Source organism: Aythya ferina, assembly GCF_964211825.1.
Source record: "Aythya ferina genome assembly, chromosome: 4".
Classification (NCBI taxonomy): Eukaryota; Metazoa; Chordata; class Aves; order Anseriformes; family Anatidae; genus Aythya; species Aythya ferina.
Genome location: NC_140300.1, coordinates 41435258 through 41459150, shown reverse-complemented (window position 1 = coordinate 41459150; position 23893 = coordinate 41435258). Strand labels below are relative to the sequence as shown.

The 23893-nt window shown below is 39.3% G+C and overlaps 1 protein-coding gene across 1 annotated transcript; it reads right to left on the bottom strand.

Moving 5' to 3' along the window:
• Window positions 1–2603: 2603 nt before the first annotated feature.
• On the bottom strand, window positions 2604–23006 carry USP38 (ubiquitin specific peptidase 38). Its single transcript, XM_084518111.1, has 10 exons — window positions 22196–23006; window positions 21603–21738; window positions 16162–16291; window positions 15818–15919; window positions 12873–13031; window positions 11599–11792; window positions 10860–10953; window positions 9894–10000; window positions 7455–8799; window positions 2604–2949 (listed from the first exon to the last, which is right to left on the bottom strand). Exons 1-10 carry the CDS (start codon window positions 22878–22880, stop codon window positions 2788–2790), a joined length of 3114 nt encoding a protein of 1037 aa, XP_084374237.1. The 5' UTR covers window positions 22881–23006; the 3' UTR covers window positions 2604–2787.
• Between the last annotated feature and the right edge of the window lie 887 nt (window positions 23007–23893).

Sequence of the window (23893 nt, the reverse complement as noted above, 5' to 3'; positions counted from 1 at the left end):
AAAGACCATAACACAATCTCTTAGTATAAGGAAATATGATTTTTTAAAAGACATACCATCCTTGAGTTTGGTACCATAGTATATCCTTCAAGAAAGGAAACAACAAGAAGTAAGCTTCCGACATAGCATTATGTATTTTGTATCTTTCTACTTAATCAACTTCAACTCAGATGGAAAGCAAATTAAGAATGGAGCCAAAAAGGTCAATAAACAAACCATCCAGCATTCAGTCACAGACAAACTGAAGTACCATATGTACACAGAATGAAAGAACAGTGTCCAGAACATGCAGTGCCATTACTGTAAACAATGAAAATCTGTACAGTTCAAAGTGAGAAATACTCCACTTTCACTAGCTTTATTGAAACCTTTCATATTAAGGTATCCATCTACCTATGAGGGTTGTCAGGTCAACAGGCAGACTTGCAAATAGGTATTTCGAGTTCAAATTCCATTTGTAAAACCCAAAGTAACTGCATCAACACAAGTCAAGTAAAAAATAAAGGATATTTTCAATTTCAGACATACCATCATTTTACACTTAAGGAGATCCAGCCCTATGGCATTCCTCCAACAAAGTTTCCATATTTAACATCTAAGATAGAATAGGCTAACAAGAGCATAAAAAGCCTTGTAAGAGCTCATGAAATAGATATAGTACAATAGGTATACAAAGTCATACCACACATTTTAGGTGGGATACATAATTAGCATTTTTACTTCGAGAACGTAAAAACAAGATTGACCTTTACAAAAAACTCTGACTTCATATAGAGTAAAAGCACTTGCTCCTGCTTTTAACTTCTAGTGTCTTAAATCAACAGCAGAGACAAAACACTCCCATTGTAACACAAATAGACAGCTTTTTATAGTGTCCTTTCCATAATTTGGAAGAGTAAAGCGTAATTTGCCTGTCATAAGAACATTTTAAAGCCAGAGCCACCTGGCAAAGAAACCCAGAAGGAAATGAAAAACCTCCTTGGACTGAAAGCTACAGAACTGTAAGATGGAGCGCGCTTTCAAGACAACCTCACCCAAACTGAATGAGAACATTCCTCACAATGGTCTCGTATCATCCCCCATTTCCACAGCTGAATCCCCTGATTCAGAAACCCACAACTGAGGCAGCAATGAAAGCACAGGTCAAAGGTGAGGTACTAAAGTCAAAACAGAGCTTGAAGCCTACTAAAAAAAATTAAGGTGACCTGCTCTAGCCTTCTTGAGCAGTAACATGAACCTACAGCAGAGCAAGTAGCACAGTTTTAGTGATAATATAAAAATAGTTTGCAAGCTAAGATACCTTACTATGGACTAAAATCCAAATATTTGTTATTATATGAACAATTTTTTTAAAAAAAACTCATTTAATGCTTTTTAAAGGCATTTTCTGAAAAAAAATTATACAGTTAAGCTAACACTTGCCAGGTTTGCATGCTCTTTAAGGATACGCTTTGTCACTTAATATAAAAACACAGCAAAACAGTGCAGAATCTTGTAAAAATACTTTAAATAAATTTACACTTCACTATAAGATTATTCAAGTTAAGAATTAATCACCAGATTCAGTGTAATTCCTTTACTTCCGTTATCCTCATTGCACATTAAAAACAAAGCTTCTGTTTCTGCCAAGACTAACAGAACAAGCCAGCAAACATTGCTCCATAGACAATGCCATTTTGGTCTTCTGCAGACACTTAAAACCTGAACTCACCAGAAATTGCTCTGTAAGCAAAATCAGAAGGCCAAACTCAAAAAGACTCTTAGAAGCACAGATCCTCAGCAAGGATCAATACAGGCAGCCTTCCTGCAATTTCAGAAGTATAGCTCAATAATTATGACCAGCTTAACCAATTAAATTACTAGGTTTAGCCTTTTGAATCAAAAATAATGGAAAAAACTTACTGCATTTCTCACTACCAGATTATTATTATTATTTTTTTAATTTCTGGAAGCCTAATGGATTTCTAAACCCAGCTTGATTCCTAATACTGGAAAAACTTGACTAACATATTGTCCCTTTTCTGCAGCCTCAGAAAGTTGTTTTCAAGTTACAGTTCTGCAAGGCACATACAGAATCTCATCCTTTCAAATACACAGCAGATATATTCCCTGAAATAATTTTAAAATTCTCAAAAAAATTAGAAACACTACAAAGTTAACTTCTATTTAAAAACATTGTTCCTACAGAACATGCAGTTTTGGAAAACATCTTAGCAAATATTTATATGTTTTTCTTCTTTACATTTATGCTGCAAATATATTTAATATTTTTTTTAAAGTACTGTAGCATGTCACATCTTAAGTTATTGCCTTCATTATAAGATTGCATCATATTTAGAAATCATAAAGGTATCAGATTTGTTAATAAGGTGGGGTGGGAAACTATGTATGCAGTATAACCCATCCAAAGTCATTTCCACATAAAGCAACGCCATCAGAGTCAAAATGAACTATCCTCGTTCAGTGGATAAGGAAAATAGAAAATGATGTACATGCACTTGTTGAGTTTAACGCAGTGTCATTAAAAACTACTTAAAAATCTCCACTTTGTCTTTTCGGCAAGTGTCTCTTACCATAAAAGCAACTGAATTTTTAAGAGGTAGTTTTTTTCCATTATGCGCTTATTTATTTCAAATAAAACACAAGCAAAAAAACCCCAACATTTGCTTTTGAACAACAATCAAGTCTCAAAACTTGGTACAATATATGACAATGTTCCAAAGTTCTAATTGTCCTCAGCATTACCGGGTTGCTTTGGAACCAGTGTATTCCAGGTCGTCTTCGTAGTCAAAAGACTAATCTACCAACAGTACTGAACCCACCCCCTCCTCCTCCACCTGCTGGTCCACAGCTTCCTGGGGGATCGTTGTCATCAAATCCATTGGGGCGGAAAGAGCACGAGGCTGAGGCAGCTTGAAGTGCTTGTGTTCGAGCACTAAGCTCTTGCTCCTGAAATGAAAGAAAACAGACCATTAAAAAAATCCTAGAGTCATTTAATTTCTAGTAAATTTGTAAAAACAGCTTTAAAGGCAACATTTGCTAGCTTGTTAACTCTAAAGGCTCAACAGTTACCTTGTTGAAATCCAAGTTTAAGGCAACATCCACAGCCATTCCCAGAGGCACAATTTTGCTGAACATGATTACGTGTATGTGATTCATAATTAAATCCACTTAAATTTAAGCTCGAAACATTGTGAAGTTATATGGGATGCTTCTAAAAAGGTTAGACTGCTGATCAAAAGCTAACAAAACATCCAATTCGTATACACTTCCCATGAATTTTCATCCCAGAATTTTTAAGACGCCCTTGATCTCTGTTGCCAAACTGAAATGCAGAACTTTTACACCAATGTTATTTATTTTAAGCCCACAATTTCATTCCACGTTATCAATGGCATGAATGAGCAACATAATCAGATAAAATGCAAGAAGTCCAACAAGCGTTTCATTTCCATGCAGTGTAGACTTTTAACTTGCAACAGTTACTGTGATGCTAACCCTGTGTTAACATGAGTAGGTCTTCACAACTCTCAAATACTCCAGAAAACAAATGAGAATAAGCTGCAGGAACACACAAGGAAGAAGTACCTGCATGAGAAGCAAAGGTAACAAAGCATAGCTTCCTGCCAGCTTGTTTTACAGGCGTGAACATCCTCTTATTAGACATCTCAGGAGCCATGAAGGAGCACAGGCTCTTCCCTCAGAGATACCATACATTTTCTCTCTCCAGCTTGTTTCACAAACCTTGCAGTAGCTTGTGCTTAAGTATCCCTTTCTCAAATTGGCCAAAAGCCTCAGAAGTCCAGGGAGGGAAGTCAGGGTTGGGTTCTTGAACACCAACAATAAAGATGTAAAATAAAAGCTCTATTTATTTCAGAAGCAAGAAGAGAGCATTTAGGTGCTAATGATCACACTGGCAGGCTTCACGTGACAGCTGGTCACTGCACACCACAATCTCCAGGCAACAGCAAGGAATTTTCACAGGATTTTCAGAACCACAATGATCACCTACAGTTGTTCCTTTTCTTCTCCACCACCTCCTGGTGAAAGCAAGGAATGGAGCCAAAAACCTAAGACTGTTACATTACCATGAAGGTGCTGAATAGATTTGTCCATGCAAATTCCTAAGTGCTACAAATAACATGTATAGATCTAAACTGTGGGACAGTTGACTGTCCTCTTATAAAAACATAGTCTAAGTATTAAACTATTTTGCAGTACTGAAAAGAATACCGATTTCCAAAACCATATAAAAGACTTTTAAAAAACTGTCAAATCAGATATGCTGACCACTGTATAATACTGTCTTTCAAGGACAGTCTCCAACAGTATGTGGATTCTTATGCATCTGTTAACTATAACACAGAAAAACTACTTAATACCTAGGGAATACAAAACTTACTTTTTGTACCAGAAACCAACAGGAATTTTGATTTAAGTAGCAGGACTTGTGTAAATTCCCTCGTTAGCTGAAAAATGCTGTTTAACTTAGGACAGAATGTCTCCTCAAAGCCTAACAGTGGGAAAACTGCTACACTGCACCTTGGCTGTTTTTTCTTTTTTGCTTAGTTGTTTGTAACATCTTTGTTTTAATGCAGCAAGGAACCAAACCAAAAAAGGAGTTCTCCTTACTCCCTCCTCCACTTTTGTCCCTCCAGACAACTCTTCACACTTCTTAAAACAAGGTAGTTGAGTTTTACTTGGCAAACTGGATTAAAGAAGAACATAAGCATCAGAAATAGGTCTGCAGATTACCTGATAGTAAATAAAGCTTTTATTTTCAGCTACAAATTTCAAAACATCTTAAATTTAAGTGTTTTTTTTTTGTTTTGTTTTTTTTTTTGTCAGATTCAGCTACAGAGTCATTTCCTTTTCTGCAGTTACTAGGTTGTTATTTCATGCTTATTTTGTATTAGGCACCTTTCACAACACAGATCACAGCAATCTATTATGAGGCTTCCTTGCAGAGGAGATGAATCTTGTTTTCACTACTACCAGTGGTGACAGTCACTAATAGCAACACCACCATATTTTGCACACGACTTACATGCAAGGGATGACTCCCAGCTCTGGAGCCCCCCATCACAGCATTGCACTGGATGCAGGACACAAACAAGTGACGAGCAGAGCTTTCTATCAATTGCTTAAGAGAACATGCAGAAGCAGCCACAATGCACTGAGAATAGGATAAACTTCACTCATGATCTAAATTCTTTGCTAGAGTATATAAAACTGTTTCTTATTATAGACAGAAGGCATCTCTATGCATGCATACACATGAGAAATACAGAGCAGTGATCAAATCACCAATTAAAGCTTCTTGACAGTATTAAGAACTATACCCTATCATGACATCCAGTGCTAAAACAACTGATGCCTACTATGTCTAAATGTCTACCAATTTAAGATCTTTCGTGCTTGATTCGTGTTTAATAGTTTGTGCTAAATGAGCCGATCTCTTTCTTCTCAAGGCATATGCTGACTTAATTATCAGCCTGTATTGGCTGTTCTAGTATAGCAAACACCACTACAATTTCCACAAGAAATATCCTTGTTTCCATACAAAGCAAATGCTTCATGTTTTTAGACCAATTACATTTCTTTACTGAAAAAAGACACCAACCAGTTAAGCAAATCTCAATAGTCACCATAGTTCTGTGGACTGAGAACACCACAAATCATTCCTCTCCTCCCCCCAAAAACCTTTCACTTGTTCTCAGAAAGCAATTTTTAATTTGTTTTAATTGGAGTGGGAGCTACTCATACTGCAGGTTATGATATTTGAAATGAAAATACTTTAGTTTATCTTGTGGTCAGCTGGTATGCAATAATAAAACTAAAGCACTACAGTAGAGGATTTTTTTTTTTTTTTTTTTTAAATCACCTCGTTTCAAAAAAAGTGAAGGCTTCCTCAATAGCGAAGTCTATTCTTCACATAATACTTGTTTGGAACTCCAAACACTGAAATTAGACTTCTCAAAAGTACAATAACCTAATTCAAAAGATCACAACACTAGACCTAATTTGATAAAGTACTAAGCATTTTTAACAGTCTCATTTAAACTGAGAAAAGAACAGGATCTCAACATCTAAGAAGCTAATATGTAAGAATTCAGCATTTCAATGTGTGTAGAAGACTAAATTTTAAGAAGTAACAATAAACACCATATATGTGAAAAATATCAACCTTTTTTCATTTTAAGGACACGTGAGTTTTAAGGGAAAGGTTTTCAAGACACTAATAGCTTAGAAGTGAAAGCCAACTTACGTGAGAAGATAACAATTCTTTACGTAATTTAAGTGACATTCTCTATGCAGAAAGCTTTAGTCTGAAAGAGTATTCAAAACAACATTTGTGTGTCTGTCAAGTGACTAAGTCTTACAAAGTCACACCAATTTTCCTCCACTTCCAAGTGTACAGCAGTATTCAAAGAGACCAATGTAACTTTTTACTATGTTCCACAAGTTAACTCAAAATGGTCTTTAAAATATTGACTTAGAGAACCCCATTTAAGTTTTGAGTTTGAAGTTAGCTGTAGAATACAATCATACATAAGTGGAAAGAAATGAAAGCAATTCTGACCAAAAATGTTATTTGGAACTGCTGCTGAAGAAGCTAAGCCTTATGTCACCTTGTATAAGCAAGAAGAGAGACAGCATATAATCAATGATGTTTAGCACACAAATGTTTTAAATAGTCAGAAAACAGCAGAATGGCTAGTGAAGCTTCCAGCTTAATGTTTATCACATACCTGTGACTATTATAAGAAGATTCATTAAAAGATTCTCACAGCAAGATTGATCTGTTCTTTCCCAATTTGAAATTAATTTTTCTAATTTGAGTAGGCCTGTAACTCCCAGGAATAGCTTAACCCAAGGAACACACAATAAAACATTTAATACAAGACAGCCTAAACATAGCAGTGGTGCTCAAAACCACATTTTCATGTGGAGCACAGCGTTTTTAAGTAACAGCAATATAAAATACAGCTACTACAAAAAGGAAGAGTTCCCAGAGAAAAAAAAAGCAAAAGGAAAGCAGAACCTAGTCACTAGCACGTGGTCTTCAATTTAATTGTTACAGCATTTGGCAATCAGTTGTACAGATGTCACTTGAAATGACAACACACTTAAGAACCGTGAAGTTAATATACTTCAGCCATTCTTCCAATTTACAAAAGGCAACGCAACTTAGTACTGTTTGACAAGCTCTTCCTGCATATTGTTACAAATGGTTAAAGGACCAGTTCAAACTGTTTTCGCTTGTGCTTCATGCCTAATAGAGACAGCTGATCAAGTTCCTAGACAGATTTCATAGTACAGGTCAAGATCGAAGATGGATTTGTGATTTACCAAGTTCACGTATGAGAATACTCTAGAGCTACCTTTTCTCTTTTTATTTTAACTCTTCTTGTGTTAAGGAGACCACTCTTGGCATATTACTTGAAACTTACCTGCAAGTATAATTTGTTATCTTTTGTAATTGCATCCATGAGGTCTTTTTGCAAGGGAGGGTCTCCATTTACCCAGAGTCCATTTGCTGAATTGGTGTTGAAGCCACAGGTGTTATTCTGTTTTTTGTAAAAGAGAACATAAGCAGTGTCCTTCGGAAATCTACTGGTAATTTTCTGGACTGACTGAAATGAGGTAAATGTCACTCTGCTGTCATTGAACAGAAACCATTCTTTTGACATCTCAGTGTCCAGCTCATTTTCTATAACAGTACAAGGACTCTCCTCTGCCAACAACTTATTTTGAGGGCAAACTAAAGAGAGAGCTTTAGACTGATGACGCAGTCCTGAAGGCCCTGAACCAGTAACATTTCTAGCATACGAATAGTAATGTCCACTTTCAGAGGATACGCCAGAGTGTACCACCACAGAGCTTAGGGTGTAGGGCACCAGCTGTGGACAGGACACTTCATCAGCACCAGAGGGCTTAAGTTTTTTAGCAAGATTTTCTCCAGTATCAGAAACCTCAACATCAACAGACCAACCTCCTGAAACTACAGGTAGAGGTGATGTTGCTGTTTTGACTGGCAGTTCCAGAACAAGTGGCAGAGAAACATTGTCCAAGATCTTACGTCTTATATGACACTTTGGATCATATGAAAATCTCAGAAGTGTGAGAATGAGGTATTCAGGTTCCTCAATGATTTGCATAGTTTTCTCAGCATTCTGTAGAGAGGCACACTTTTCACAATAATATTTATTGTCTCCACTGAGGATCTCAGGTGCCAGAAAATAATTCAGTAAGTCTGTAACTGATGGGGTATTTTTCCCTACTAGTCTCTGAGACATGTCCCTGTTTTCTTGACCTTTGTTGAGTTCAGAATTGGTCTCAGAGTTCAGCTCAGCAGATAAATCTTTTGTGGTTCCTTCATTTGTAACTGCATCGCATCCACCATTTATTTCCACGCTATTGACAGGAGTTTCTCCAGCAGGAATAGTTGCTGAAGTACTTGTTTCCACCCCACAGTCATCTTTCATTTCAGAACAGTCCACACATTTTGAACCAACATTCTCCAAGGATGCTGGAGGACAGAAAGCCAGGGAGAGATCTGTGAAAGCTTCTTCCTTTTGAGATGTGCTTTTGCAGTTCAAACAGCATATAGTAGTCTTCAGTTTTCCTCCAAACATTTTCTCTATGAGAGTTCTTTCTTCACTTCCCAAACAAGGTGCTTCAGCAAATACCTGTGCTTTATGGACAGTTTCTTGTGTCTGGGACTCGTCATTCTTCCTACTTTCAGGAGCCTTCACTGAAGACAATGCTTTCAGAGTTTTCTCTTCTTCATGCAGCCTGAAGACAAAGAAAAAAGTACAAGTAGTGGTACTGTTTTTCAAAGAAACACAGCTGCAACATCTGAGACTTCTTTTCAAGCTATGCTAAAAAAATCAATGGTCAAGTGAATAGAAACCTCGTACATTAAAAAAACTGTTACCATTCATATAAGTGAGCCAAACCACACAGTTCAGTACTATCTAGTAGACTATTAAGTGAACTATAAAGTGAAAGCATAAGGATTTTTATGCAAATTTTATATGTAGCTGAACACAATGAATGCACTGCGAGAACCAGTATGCATTTATTAAGAACGTTGCTTACTAGTTTACCATCCTATATCAAGTCTCCATTGGACTTGTTCATGCCAGGTTTTGTAAAAGAAAGAAGTAGCTACTTTATATTGTGCCAGACTACTTCCAAGGAAAAGAGAAGGTCAAGATCTCGCACCCAAGAAAGTCAGAAACTGTAGTAAAAGTAACCTAACACAGGGAAAAAAAGGACACTTTGCCAACTGAAATAAAATTCTCCAAAAGCAGCATGTGTCTAAGCATATTGCTTAAGCCAAAACTCAGTAAAAATACTTAGCATGCTGAAATTAAGTAAGCTTACAAATAAATTGTGGGTTTTATCTGTGTCACAATTAATTAACTTGTTTATAAACAACTAGTTATAAAGGCATGCACATCTCTTCATTACTTATCTAACCTATATGAAATATAGCTGCCTACACTAAGATGAAATTCCAGATCTGTGACTAAACAGCTTTCAGCGACCACATGAATTTTACAATGGGACCACAGCTAACCTAAGTCACACCCAAGTTTAAGCTCATGTTTAAAAAAAAAAAAAAAAAAAAAAAATCACCACCACCAACACAACCTGCTTTAGATGATGCGGACAAAAGACTGTATTTGGACTTGACCGTGGATCAAACTCAAGAAAAAAAGTTTTTCAGAGATGATTTATGACACACACAGTCAGGGGACAAACCCAAAATACCTAATTTTCACTCATGCAATTGCACTATTAGATGACTGCTCCTAATAAGAAGCTCGGCATTATGTGAGAGGGCTGCAGATTTCTACTCATTAATGGCATGATAACTGTACCTGTCTAGAAGGAACCGGAGATATTCTGAGCAATCCTGCTGGGATCGAGGAGTGAACCATGGTGGCCTGGAAGCCTCAAAGAAAATTCTAGGAGCATATGCCTCCCTCTGTTAGCGTATGAAATAGACAGACAATGATAAATTAGAACTGAAACATTTTGTTAAATCATTTTGATACAAACAGCTGGACTCTGAACCACTTCATGCTGAAAGAATTGTGTGAAACACGGTACATTTACACATCTAAACAATTTAATCATAGGAGGAGAAAAACAAGTATTAACCCTTAATTTTGTAGCAATCACCGCTAGTACAGAAAAAAGTAGTGGTTCCTGCAAATATTCTACGTGTAGGGAGCATAAGCCAGGCATTAAGTCTAAGAGCAAGTTAATGTTCTTGCTGGCAAGCTTGAAAAAGACATACTTCAGAAGCACACCAATATTTGATTAGTATCAATTTATTTTTAAGGTGATCCATCCTCATGACGTTTGCAAAAAGTTGGTTGGTATTAATCACTGTCTTTTGTCTTCCTATTACTAGGAAAATACTTCAGTGTTTCATTTAATAAAGGTCAAATCAGAAGTTGAACGACGTTAAAATTTAACGTAGAAATCACTACAGAACTTCATCCCATGAAGTTGCATAAAATGAACTGGTGTATCAATTCAGGTCTTTTTTTTAATTTTTTTTTTCCTGTTTTGCCTTCTGAAAGAAAACACATTACTATCCATCCATAAAAACAGAAATGATTTTGTCATTTGGTTGTTCATAAGTGAGTGTTCCACTTACAAAATAGATTACTCTAATTCCATTAATGTCATCTAAACATTTGGAGGCAGACTCATTCCCCTACAAATGCACCGCATTTTATATTTAAGGTACTGTAGTATACTCCCATGGCGTGATGCCACTTCCTAAATTTTGGTATACAAATCTGAGCTTAAAAAAAGATCGAAAGCTGTCATACCTGGGTATGGGCCAAGAATGCAAAAAGATGCTGCAATTTTCTCATTAGTGAATTACACCCATTTAGATTCAGAGATAAAACATGTCTTCTGAAACTGAAATAAGAAATAAATGTTAATTTCCCTCGTAGCTTTCTAACAGCAATGCAGGCATCATTCCATCTCAGATTACTTCAGTTTGAAAGACAGCAAGACATAGAACACTTGAGCACTTTCCCTTCAATCCCTGGATTCTGCTCTAGTGCAGAAGTGTATAACTACTGTACAGCAGGAGCTCATTGTACAACGTGATTTCTCCAAATATTTAAGTGTGTAAGATGGGACACCCCAACACCCTCCTCCCCCCCCCCCAACAGCTTCCAGATTGTCACAAAAGCATCACCATACAATTTTTAAAATATTAACGAGAGCAAAGAACAGGTGATTTGTCCAGGACCTGGAAGACAGACACTGAAGTCCCATTTTAGACACTGGAAAGACACATTGAGTCACTGTTAAAATGCTTTTGTTAGTTCAATGCGTATACATTTTTGACAATGAACAGAAAACATCAGGATTTTTAACAGCTGAAATTGCAGTTCCACAGAGATGGATTTTAGAAAAGCAACCAGCATGTAAGTGCAAAGAAAGACACCCAGCCCTGGGCAGCTGACTAACTCAGGACATGTTTATATTCAATGAAAGGCAAGAAAACTGCAACAGTCAACTTGCAATGAAAAGAGCCGGTAAAAAAGGGCTTACTCTGTAGCCATAAAAAGTGCCTGAATAACACTGTTCATGTAGCAAGTATTTCCCAGATTAATTAGACCGGTCTTCCCAGTTTCAGATTTTCCAGAAAGTCTAGATAAACAAGACGGCAAAGAACTGGATTGAGAAGTCCAGGCGCTCTGACTGAGAATCAACTTAATCTTCTCTTCACTGGGTTTGGGCATATCCTACAAAAGAAACAAACCGTTTTAATAGACTTGTATATTTGCTTTTATAATAGATATAAGATACTGCTGGATGGCAGTACCTTCCCTTACTCCTGACTTCTCCTTCAGCCTTTTGCCACCCCTGCTAGCCTCGTACATACATGCTGCTATTGCCTTTGAAGATACTGACAGCACAAATGACTGGCAAGTCAAAAGCTAATAAAGTGTCCTATTACAAACAACAACATCCTTGAATCCTCTTCTTCAGGGCTTTTTTTGTCAACTAGCAAGTGACACGAATAAGGGGCTGGTAAACATCTTGGATCTGCATACACACATAATCTTTCCTACCCCTCAAAACTACTTTGCAAATTCCATGCATTAATAGAACCTCAAAACATCCATAACCTTTTCTGGAGATACATTCCTGCTGTCTAATCCGAAAAAAAAAAAGAATAAAAACTCCAAAATACTTGAAGTGAAGTTGATAGGGGGCTTTTTAGGCTTCAAAACATTTCAGTGAAATACCACTGTTATAAAATCAGGCAGTAACCCCCTACTTTATGAGTTTCTCTTAAGTAATGAAAAATATCTATTAGGTAAATTAAATATTGTCTCAAAAAAGCAGACCTTGGCTTTGAAACAGTGTAGGCCAGTATCCTTTACCCACAGAGGCATGCAATACTGACTGCACTACTAAGATGTAGTGTTTACATGGTGTTTTGGAGAAAGTCAGTGAATTATAGCATTCTAAGTACTCCTGAACGTGAACTTATATTTGGATAGCTACAGTTTCTAGTTTGAGTTGAAACGCAATGCCTAGAATAGACTTTGCAAAGACACTGTTAGGTACATGAGGCTGAAGGAATTAGGTTGTGTTTTTAATAAAGGCTCTAATTACAGACTCTTCGTAAAGGCTGTTATAATCATCTCGTGGACAATCAGAACTTTATTTCAAATAGTTAGAATCAACAACAGATTATGTGGTTAACTCATATTTCCTAGTGGATGTTCTAAACAATATAGATCTGTCAGATTAGAGCTTTCATGTTTGGGAAAACAAAACAGAAACATCCCGCCATCTTTGCATTCCTAATATACCTTAATAGCTTCCAGAATGGGTTCATAGAGCTCTGGAAAACCTGAATAATGATACATCATACAGTGTATCAACTCAGTCAACTGCATCAAAAATGCTGTACTGGAAGGTAAACCATCACTTTTGAAGGAGTGAACCAAGCTGACCACGTGTGGCACAACCTAAAGGAGGGAAAAGAAAGAATTAAACAGCAATTCCATTTTCAAATTTTGTTCTACAGACAACTTCACTGTTTCCACACCCTAAATAGCAGGGAACGTTTTGTTCTTAAGGTAACAAGCGATTGAGAAACAGTGACCAGAAAAACACACGCATTATTCTTCACCCATGACAATTTTCAAACAGCACAATTAATCGTTTAGTGCTGTCTTGCCCTCATACACCAGGTTTTAGAACTTCATGAACTCAGAATATGCATGTCAAGTTTTTAAATAGTCGTATGTTCAAAGCACTCATTTTATTAGTGATACTAGAGCAAACATTTTGCTTTTGTGCCACCACTAACAGCTCAGTATCCTGTCCTAATTTCATAAGTAGTTTTTAAAACAAATTGTCTCAATTTTTCTTTAACAGAATCTAATCTTAGTATCTGAAGCAGGTAAGGCATTGGTCTGATTTTATTTTAAAAGATGGAAACTGGTTTGCAGCTCCACCTAGTGATAGAGCTTGGCTCAAACCAAGATAATTTATCACAAGCAAAAAAAATACCATCAGAATAGTAACCTATTTGGGAATTAGTTCAAATCCATTACTGCTTTAAATTCATTATAAAAACAACATTTAGTCTAACTCTTTCCCCTTCTTCAACACAGTTCTGTCTGTATTTTTAATGTGAAAAGTCTTATTCGTTCATCTTAAAACATAACAAGTATAAAGTTACTTCAGTGTGGGCCCTAGACTTAAGGGCTTATCCAAACTTAATCTGGGACTTAACTGAAATATTTTTGACACTTTCTTGTTTCTAAGTGATCAAATGGATCAACTGTGGAAAAAACGGATGCAATCATTTCACATCATGCTAAAACTGTTCTGCATTAAACACAGAAAGTATACAAAAGTAAGAAGGCCATTTTAGGCAAGTACATAAGTTACATGAACCAGTATACTTGAAAACACCAAACTGAGAGGAGCCAGGTGCAAAATACTCATTTGCCACGTTCTCAAATACCAGTTGTTCTGTATGTATAAATATTTTTGTATCTCAGAAACAAACTCCACTCTTCCTACAAGCAAGATATCTACTCTTTGAAAACAAAAATACCAAGATAAATTGTTGTATGAATCATATAGTCACCAGTGAAAGCTGCAATTAAAAGTTTCGCATTTTACAAACGCACGTACACAGCAGTGACTAAGTGTCAACTTCCAAGAATGAGATTTGCATAAATAAAACCCAAGATGTGATAATTTTGTACAGACAAGCCATGTGGGAAGAACAGAATGTACAAGTCCAAAGGTCTAATTGAGAATCAAAATCTTGCTTCTGGCACACTGCATAATAGTCAAAGTTACACCTGGAATATATACAGAAGCATCACTTTTGGCTGAAGTTGAACTAAAGTGTCATACACCTGTAAAAACTGTGGTTGAATTCCATATTTTAAGTACAAGAGAACATTCTTCAAGGACTTCAAAAGCAAGTCATTCAGGTAATGATGCTCAAAAAGAGCAAAGAGCAACATTAACTCAGATACACTGCAAAGTACATTCAGCAGCCCTTATGAAATGTTTATTTAACCACTTCACTTCGACATAATTTTAAAATAGTGAACAAGTAGTTTAAATGCAGGAGAATATGATAGGATACTGAATGACAGTAGTGTATCACAATTGCAAGTGAAAAAGGTTGTTTCAAAATGAGAGAAAATGGCAATGGTCAAGTGCTGAAGACATGCTTAGGCAATGTTGCATATATTACAGAGTACTAGTTTTCCCTGTAATTCTAGAAATAGGTATTTTGCTTTAACTGTCTTTTATTTTACATTTTTCACATGGATGTTTTGTCTCTCAAGAACAAAGAAAAGCAGGATAGCAACTACATGAAATATTTGTTTTTGAGCACATTCAAAGCAACTTGTCTATTTAATTTGTCACTCAGTTTTCTATCATACATCCAGAGTAGGGCAGGAGAACGAGTTGAAATTTTTTTTCTTTTTTTTAATAACAGAAGTTTAACAGGCATTAAGACAATTACTCTGACACTAATGAAAGCTAAGCATTTGAGTTCACTTCAAGCCTAAGAGCCCTGGGGACAGCTTAAAGGAACTGCGTACCATGATATTATTATAGTCAAGTCTGAAAGACCTATATTTCACTTAAAAGTAACTTCCAGCTAGGCACTGAACTTGATGTGAGGGAAGGTGTTATACATCTTGCTATGAATCTAAGCAGTAATTGTCATAACCTAATACCTATTGCTTTAACTGGTGAGTTGTATTTTGGAAAATGCATTAAAAATAGCGCCTTTCAGTTTGCAGACATGTATGTCACAACCACGTAACTTCCTTAAACTGAACTATTTGCTCTTGCACATCTGTCCAGGGCAACTAGACCATATATAGCAGGAAATATAACTGGTTGTCTGTTTTCTCTAAACAGTTGTATCTGAAAGACCAACCCACAGCCCAACTTGACCTGTAGACTTCACAACATGTAAAACGTCATTCTCGAAGTACGTGGTCAAAGACAGAATGTGGTCCCCAGATGCTACTGCCAGAAACCCGTACATACCAGGAAGAACAAAGCATCGTTTCCAGTTACAGATTGAGTTGCTGAACCTGGCAGCTAGAAAGCCTTGTAGCCTGTAACCCACAGAAATCTGATTCTGGAACCTTGAAACAAAGATGAAATCCGAGCACTTGAATTCTGTTTCTCTTTGTGCCCAATTTAAAAAGCCCATATGAATTACATTTCAAAACAACTTAAAGTCATTTAATCTGTAACTTACCAAATGAAAAGCTTCTGGAGAATGTTGGAAACTAAGTAACATGTGGGAAAGGACAGCAAGGGCACCAGGCCTCACCAGAGGAAACCAAAGTCGATTAAATACCTAAAAAGCAACAAAACATTTATTTTCAGTAAATCTAGAAAGTGAAATTCTAGTAAAAATGTAAACAGACTTCCAAACCCTCAACCATTTGAAACAAAGTTACATGTAACTGTAAGCTACAAGTTCACACCATCTATGCAGGACAATAAAAAGAGTATATGCAACAGCTATGCAACTGTCTGTTGTTGCTTGTGTTACCAACTCCTTCCCCTCTCCTTCAGTTTTGTTCTTTTCCAACATACCAACTCAATCTTCAGCAGAGTGACATCGATAAGGATAGTAAATTTCTGGACTGCAGCTAGTCCTTTCAGCAGTGCAATCACCCAAGTTTCTACATGCTGAGCCAGAGGCCAAGACAACCAGTCAATCATCCTGAAAGATAATGAAAACTGGTTTAGTAAAATATACCAACAAAACAAACAACATGCCACTTGATTCTGACCTCATCAAAAACATTCTATACAGACACACTCACAAGAAATAATGGAAGGGTATTAGGCAGTCATAGGAATTTGTTTCATTTCTACGAATTTATTGCTGTATTATCAGCTATCGAATACAATAAATAGATAATTAAAATAGATTAAGATAAATTTAAGTATTACATATTCTTTGTATTCAAAAAAATGAACTCAGTTTTTACAGACATAAATTTTTTATTTGTGCCAGAAACAATTGAAGATGATAAAGTGCCTGTAATTGGCAACATGCCCTCCTACAGCATTTACCACACAAACCAGAAAAAAAGACTACTACGTTTAAAAAGGCAAAGTCTAGTAACATAAAGCACTGTAGATGTTACAAAAACCTTATAATAGCTATCAGTAGCCTATGGTCTACACTTGCTCCAAAAGGAAGAATTTCAATATAGCTAAGAAACAAGGAAGTGTGAAATGAATTCAGCTGTACCTAGGAAATATAATGAAACATACGAAACAAAGGGCTGAAAATAAAGCCCTCCGATCTTTCTAAATTAGCAGACAATTCACACAGGTACTCAAGGCAGACAAGCATGTTATGTGAAGCAAGTCTAAGACACAGATTCTATCATTATCTGTTCTTAAACTGGAAAAGGGCCCTGAGCAACAAGGTCTGACTCTGAAGCAGGCCCCGCTGTGAACAGGATTGGACCAGATGACCTCCAAAGGCTGCTTTCCATCTAAAGGCGGCTACAATTCTATTCTATAATTCAATGAAAAAGGCAAGTTACAGGTCTGTTTCTTCGTTTTCACAGAAAAAGTTCTTCAAAGATAAATTCTTTGGGAGTTCAAACTCTAAGCAGAGCTGAACAGATTACACATAACCAGTCTAGCAGTCAGCATCACTACAAATAGGTTCATTTAGCAGGCTCCTAGCCTATTTAACAGAATAAAGAAAACACTGAAAAGACATGGATACTATATGAATGTATCCTGCCACACACTACAGATCCAAGAGGTTTTACATATTACTGTCTCCTGTCATCAGCCAGAAGGAACAAAGAGAATCTAACAGTTTCAAGCAGTCCTATCTTCCCTGTTTTGATTTGCAATGTAGAAGAATGCTAACATGGCACAGCTGCATAGCTTCTCTTGGATAAGAGCTATCTCATAAGCACTACACAGAACAAGAGCACAAGCTGCTTTTCTTTTTTGCTCCAAGTACAAAGTTGCAACAAACCGAGACATAAAATAAACTACTGATGGGAACCAACATCAAATTACATAAGATGTTAGAACTTCTAGAATTTAGTTTCAAGTCAGTTTCAGTCATCTGAAACCCCAATAGATGAATTTTATGGTGAAGAACTGCATGCAAGGCTTTCTAAGAGAATTTATTGACACAAGGAGTCTGAAAATCGTCTGCTGCACATGCCACATGGCTTGTGGTGATGAATCCGAAAGAAAACAATCACATCCTATGGTCTTCCTGGCAAATGAAGTGCTCCAAACTGAAATAAGGGTTTCAGTCCTAGGATTGCAAGCTAAGAGTCATGTTGAGCAATACCAGACATGTATTGCAGACATGCTGTATTTTTTTTTTTATGGTAATACATCTAGTTTGCAAGTTAGATCTGAAAAACATGTAGCATACAAACATCCCCTAATTCATATATCTTGCAATTAGGAACTACTCACATACATGACATTGGAAGGCTTCTGTAAAGTAATGATTAAGACTGCCTTGTTGTGTTGTTTTTGTTTAAGAATCAAGTACAGATCTACCTGTATTTCTTCAATATCACTACAAAACACGTGGAGGAAACATGCCAACAATATTCTTTGCTCTGAATTTACACAAAGCTCCCATTTCCTCAGGATGTTATATTCAAATGCTTTTTGTGAGCAGCCTTTTCATATGCTTTACAAAATGAGGAATCCAATCTAGGCCAAAACTCCTTTGGCCTGCAAAGAATTAACCTGCACCTAAAAACAGATCTGTAAGTCCCATAGCATTGTGCTCTTCAGCACCCACCCTTAAATTTGTAGGCTTGGTACTTTTCAACAGGAGCACAAAGACCTGCAAGATCGATTAAAGACTAATGACAACATATTTAATTTTCTTAATTAACTGTTTAGGTAACTAAGGAGTGTTTTGATAGAGCCCTGTTTCAGAACAGTGGTTATAATGTATTCTGACTACCATCCTGCTCATATATGCAGTTTCAGCCACACTTATTCTCAAACGACAAATGCAAGACACTGCTTTTGGGCAGAAGCTGGGGCTCTTTGTGTTTCATCCCAACACTCTGGTCACAAGACTTGCCATGTTGTGTCTTCTCTATTCAGTATAATTAACTATTAAACTATTCACCACTATCATTAATAGGTCAATAGCTACCATTTGAGTATGAGTAACCTTGTGAAGAACAGGCTTATTGTCCATGTAATTGATACACATTCAACTCCCATCCTTACAGTCTGTTTCTGCTTCTAAAAGCAAAGTTGATATTCTTAAGACAAGAAACGAAAGCCAAAAGAGAACACGGGTAAGCCTGCAGACATGTTTAGGACTGTCCTTAAGAACAAAATCTGAGATCTGGTAGGTTATGATAGACTCTCAGGTTACTAGATGGTCTCTGCTGCACTTCCTCCATTGCTACTGCATTTTAACGCAAAGGCAGATACTAATATGGGACATGGTGACTGTGCATAAACACAGAAGATGTTTTGTTTGACCAAAATAACATCCTCAAGGCCCTGAGAGATCCTTCTGCCTCATACCATCCTATGATGAACAGGCCTGCTACTCATGTGTGCCTAACCACGACAGTATTTGGTATCTCTGGATAAAATCAAATGTTGATCTCTGCACCCTTAAAAAGTTTTTTTTTTTTTTTTTGCAAAGATATCTTCTTAGCACCATTACCAGACAAAGACTTAGTGTAAATCTCTCACATTTGAAAAAAACAACAGAACTCAAGTTACTTGGCATCTCCCTCCCCACCCCACCAAAAAAAAAAAAAAAAAAAAAAAAAAAATTTTACATCTCTTATAAGGTCTTACATTTTGACCAATTGGACAAAGGGCCTGGTCATACCTGGAGCATTTTCATTCTAATAAAATTCAGTTTCTTTTAAACGTATTTGGAGCACCATGAAAACAAGAACCATGGTTCTTGTTATGCTTCTGAATGTGGCTAACAAACTTCCTCTGAAACCTCCGAAGTAAACCCTCAAAGGAGTCATACATCCCAGAGGGCACTCAACAACTTCCTGCTTCTCTGCACTGATGCTTCAGGTAAGATTTAATGAGGCAGCTGAGTCAATTATGAACACCTCAATGCCAAAAAACAGCACGCTTTCTTATACTCACCTGCACATAATATAATACTGATTACCCCAACTGAATTTATCTGCTGATTACCCATTATTTACTAATCTGTACTCAATTTTAGACAGGCTATGCAGTGTCATAAAAGTTAACCTTAGGAACCAAGTAAACGGGTCTCTAATATGCAGTCTCAAAGCGCTGGTGACTCTCAACACAGGCTTTGAGATGCCTGGAGTTCTGCACCTCCTGGAAATGATGCAAGCCTGATGACAACATAGCCATTCAGTGCTCCAGAAATTCCAGCAGCATTACCTCCTTTATAAGAGCACCCTTTTAAAGCAGAAGGGAACAAGTAATTAGTGCAAAGGGTAGCCAGAGGTAGAAAACAAAACTGGATACAGCATTGACACAACAGTATCTAAAAAACAACAGTAACAAGGGGTTCCTAAAAAGTCAGTCCTGTGACTGTAGAACGAGACTCTTAAATGTCAAGCATTTGTTCCATGAATAAGGCAAGTAAGATTGCACAGCCCTTTCAAAAGCAAGATGAAAAACAGAGCTACCATTACGAGGCAGCTCTTACTTGATAATAGCAGCTCCTATTATACCCAAAGCTCAGCACTGCCTTACTTCCCTAAGCAGAGGCATACAGAGAAGCCATTCTAGAAGTGCAATTAAACAATCCCGTTGTGTTGAAGCAGGTAATAGAATTAAGTATTAAAACTACACAAACATGAAAATTAATCACCAGTATATTACTGGCAAGTTACTAGTACGCACAAAACCTTCTGAATTTCTCAGCTGCGAATTTTAGACTGGGCACGTGCCTTTGGAGAAGTCTGGCCAGTCAAGGTGATTCTTTTAAAGTCTCTAAACACCAGAATTAATATTATGCTTTCAAATGATGTACAACTTCCTAATTTCAAGTGAACACAATGACTATTTTCAGAAACAACCTCAGTATTTCACAAAGATACACGTAAGTACTATACTGTAGGAATCCAAGTATTACGCTACATTCACATGGATGTAGTTTGAAAACAGGATACTTATACGGTATTAAAAGACAATACAAATCTCTAAAAGCTTCCTGTTCAATTGCTTTACTCATTTTTCTGTCTGGGCTCAACAGAAGTTTCCTCCATAGACTTTAGGAAGACAGTAAAGAACGTCAAGGTCTTAATTTTTCTCTAGTTGCCACCTTATTATATTAATAGAACTCACATTTCTGAAGATGCTAGCCAAGACAGCAATCTGAATCAATGTTCACAGTATTAGTGACAGGAAGTACACTGTGCAATTGTTTTTATGTCATTGCCATTCCTCCACCATTTTGACAACAGTCAAACTTCTGGAGACTTGAGTAAAGACGTAAACATAGGCTGTCACCTACAAATCCTACTGAAAAGTCATACATATCTAAACCGAAATGAGATCTACTCATTTGTTTCCTCTCTTTACAGATAGAGAATAGAGGAGAGAGACAATCTACACCTCCGAAAAGTGGAAAGGCTAGTCTTCAGAAAACAAGGCCTTATTTCTCAGTTTGACAGTACAACCCATCAAGTTTCCTAGTTTAAGCTGTCTCCCACCAAGTGGGATATCTAAACAGAAAATAGCATTTACTAAACAGAAAATAGCATTTAAAAGCAACACAGCTGGCTTCCTCTTAGTTTCCTTCTATACTTCATTCTGTCCCAGCAAAGTGTGACAAAGAAGACATACTAACAATGAAGGCAGTAACCTTAAACTGAAACCTTGCTGGTAACATCCGTGGTATCAGCAATATAAACAAGTTTAACATACCAAGCAGTATAACTTTGAATGCCATCTTTAAAGTTTCCTCATACCTTTCTTTTTAAACTGAAGAGAGAAGTAACTTTAAAAAGGCCAAGTCAAGAGTGTTCCCCCTTCCCAATAAAATACGGTACCTGCACAGCGCTTGAGTCATGCTTGCATCTTTCACATTTGGATCTGTAGTAAGGCTCATGATGAGTACTGTAATCATCTGTAATGGTATGTGCTGCACAAGACTTGCCAGTGCAACCGAGGGTTCAAATGAAGTATCTGCAATAGTTCAACAGGCCAGATGGTAAGAAACGAGGAGAAATCCCTGCAGGAAAACTACACCTCGTTTTCGCAACAGCTTGACTGCAGCTGTAAAGTTCTGAAACAAGTCTAGCCTAAACCTAACGTTATATTGACACAGGGTAGAACGAGACAAGTTTCAAGGGGTTAAGCACATGAAGAGTGCTGAATTACAGCGCCCTTTGTCCATTCAGTATCTGCACAGGACAGCGACAACCTGCCACCTCCCTCCCCCTCTGTGGCTGAGAGGTGCTTTTTGCTGCAAACTGCGGTGCCTCACAACTGTTTGGTGTGCTGGATGTTAACATGGGCCCTGCACAGCTATTTCGCATGGTCCTTTCTCAGCAATCTCTGGCTAGGCATAGTGCCTGCGGCCAGACACCGCATCCTAGCGCTCCCTAGGTGCACGGGGCACCCTCCCGGGCCCGGGGCTCACCGGTGGCCGAGATGACGGCGAAGAGCTCCTGCAGGGAGGGCAGCAGCGTGTCGGGCTCGGCCTTCCAGACGCTGCGCAGCAGCCCGCTCACCTGCGTCACCTGCGAGACGTAGAGGCGCAGCTCGGCCTCCCGGCTGCCCTGGCTCTGGAAGTGGGCGATGCTGCGCACCAGCTGCTGGCAGAAGGCGAGCGAGAGCTTCCTGCCGCGGGGCAGGCACTGCGGGAAGTCGCCCAGCAGCTGGCACAGGCGGGCGCAGAGCGGCGGCGCCGGCCGCTCGCACACCAGGCGCAGCGCCTCCACCTGCAGCAGCTCGAAGAGCTCCAGCACCGACGGGCAGCTCATGATCAGGCGCAGCCCGGCCTGGATGTAGTCCAGGATGGCCGGGTCGCGGTTGCTCAGCTCGCCGTAGCCGCGCTGCAGGAGGCCGAGGACGAGCCCGCGGTCGAAGAACGCCTCGAACTCGGCGCGGTGGTACCGGCCGTAGGCCTCCAGCACCTGCCGGCCCACCTGCCGCTGGAAGCGGTCGGGGCCCTGCAGCACCAGCCGGGTGCCCAGCGCGAACATGGCGCGGCACTGCGCCCGGCTCAGCGGCGTCTCGGCCAGCTCCACCACCCGCTGCACGATCACCCGCTTCAGCGGCAGCGGGTGCGCCGAGCTCACCAGCCCCTCCAGGATCTTGTCCATGGCGGACGCCGCCAACGCATCGGCCGAGAGGCGGCGGCGGCGGCGGGCGGGCGGGAGGACCGGCTCGGCACCGGGCCTCGGCGGGGGCCGCCGCCGCCGCCTCCCCGCGGCCCTGCCGCCGCCCCGCCGCGCTATGCCGCCCCCCCGGCGGCCCCTCCCCGCCCCCGGCCCCCTTCAGGCGCCGCGGCCCCAACGGACGCCGCCGAACGCTGCCCCCCGCCCCCCCTCCCTGCCTCCCTCCCTCCGACCCGGAAGCGGCGCGGCGCAAACGGGAAGCGGCGGCGGCGGCGGCGGCAGCAGCGGCAGGACGCGGCGCAAAGGCCGTTGCCGCCCCGCCCCGCCCCCCCCGCCGCCCCGGCCAATGGCGGGCGGCGGGCGGCAGGGGGCGGGGCCGCGCGGCGGGAGGGGCGGGGCCGCGCGGCGGCGGGGGCGGCCGTGATGGCGGTCGGGGGCGGGGCTTCAGGGGGGCGGGTAATGGCGGCGTCGGTGTTATGGCGGTCGTTAGGCTGAGGGGAGCTCGGGGCTGTTGTGGGAGCGGAGCGGAGGGGAAGGGAGCGCTCCGCTGCCTCAGAGAAACACCAGCACAAAGCCTTAAGTGCTGCAGATGTCAAAAACACAAAGCATCGAGTCAGGAAATTCAGAGTTAACTTAAAGATCGACTACACCGTTTATAAAACACTCCAAACGTGCCCTTAAACTGCTCGCACAGCCGCACCTTGGCTCCTCCACACTCCTGTTCTGTTTGCTCCTCGTGCCCATAACAGCTCTACAAGTCTCAACACACAAGAAAAATTGCCATGGCGGAGTCATCACGTTCCTGTACACGTTGTTTTGGCCTAGGGATGTTTCTGAGGTAGTTCAAAGTATCAGATAGTATTACCACCAATTTATTAATTACCTAAATTATCTTTGTAACGTTTCCTGTATTCACATCTCTCAACTTTTTAATTTCGAAAGGACTTTGTACTTAATACCCATAAAAAATTGACCTCAAAGAAGGTGCTGGGTTACGT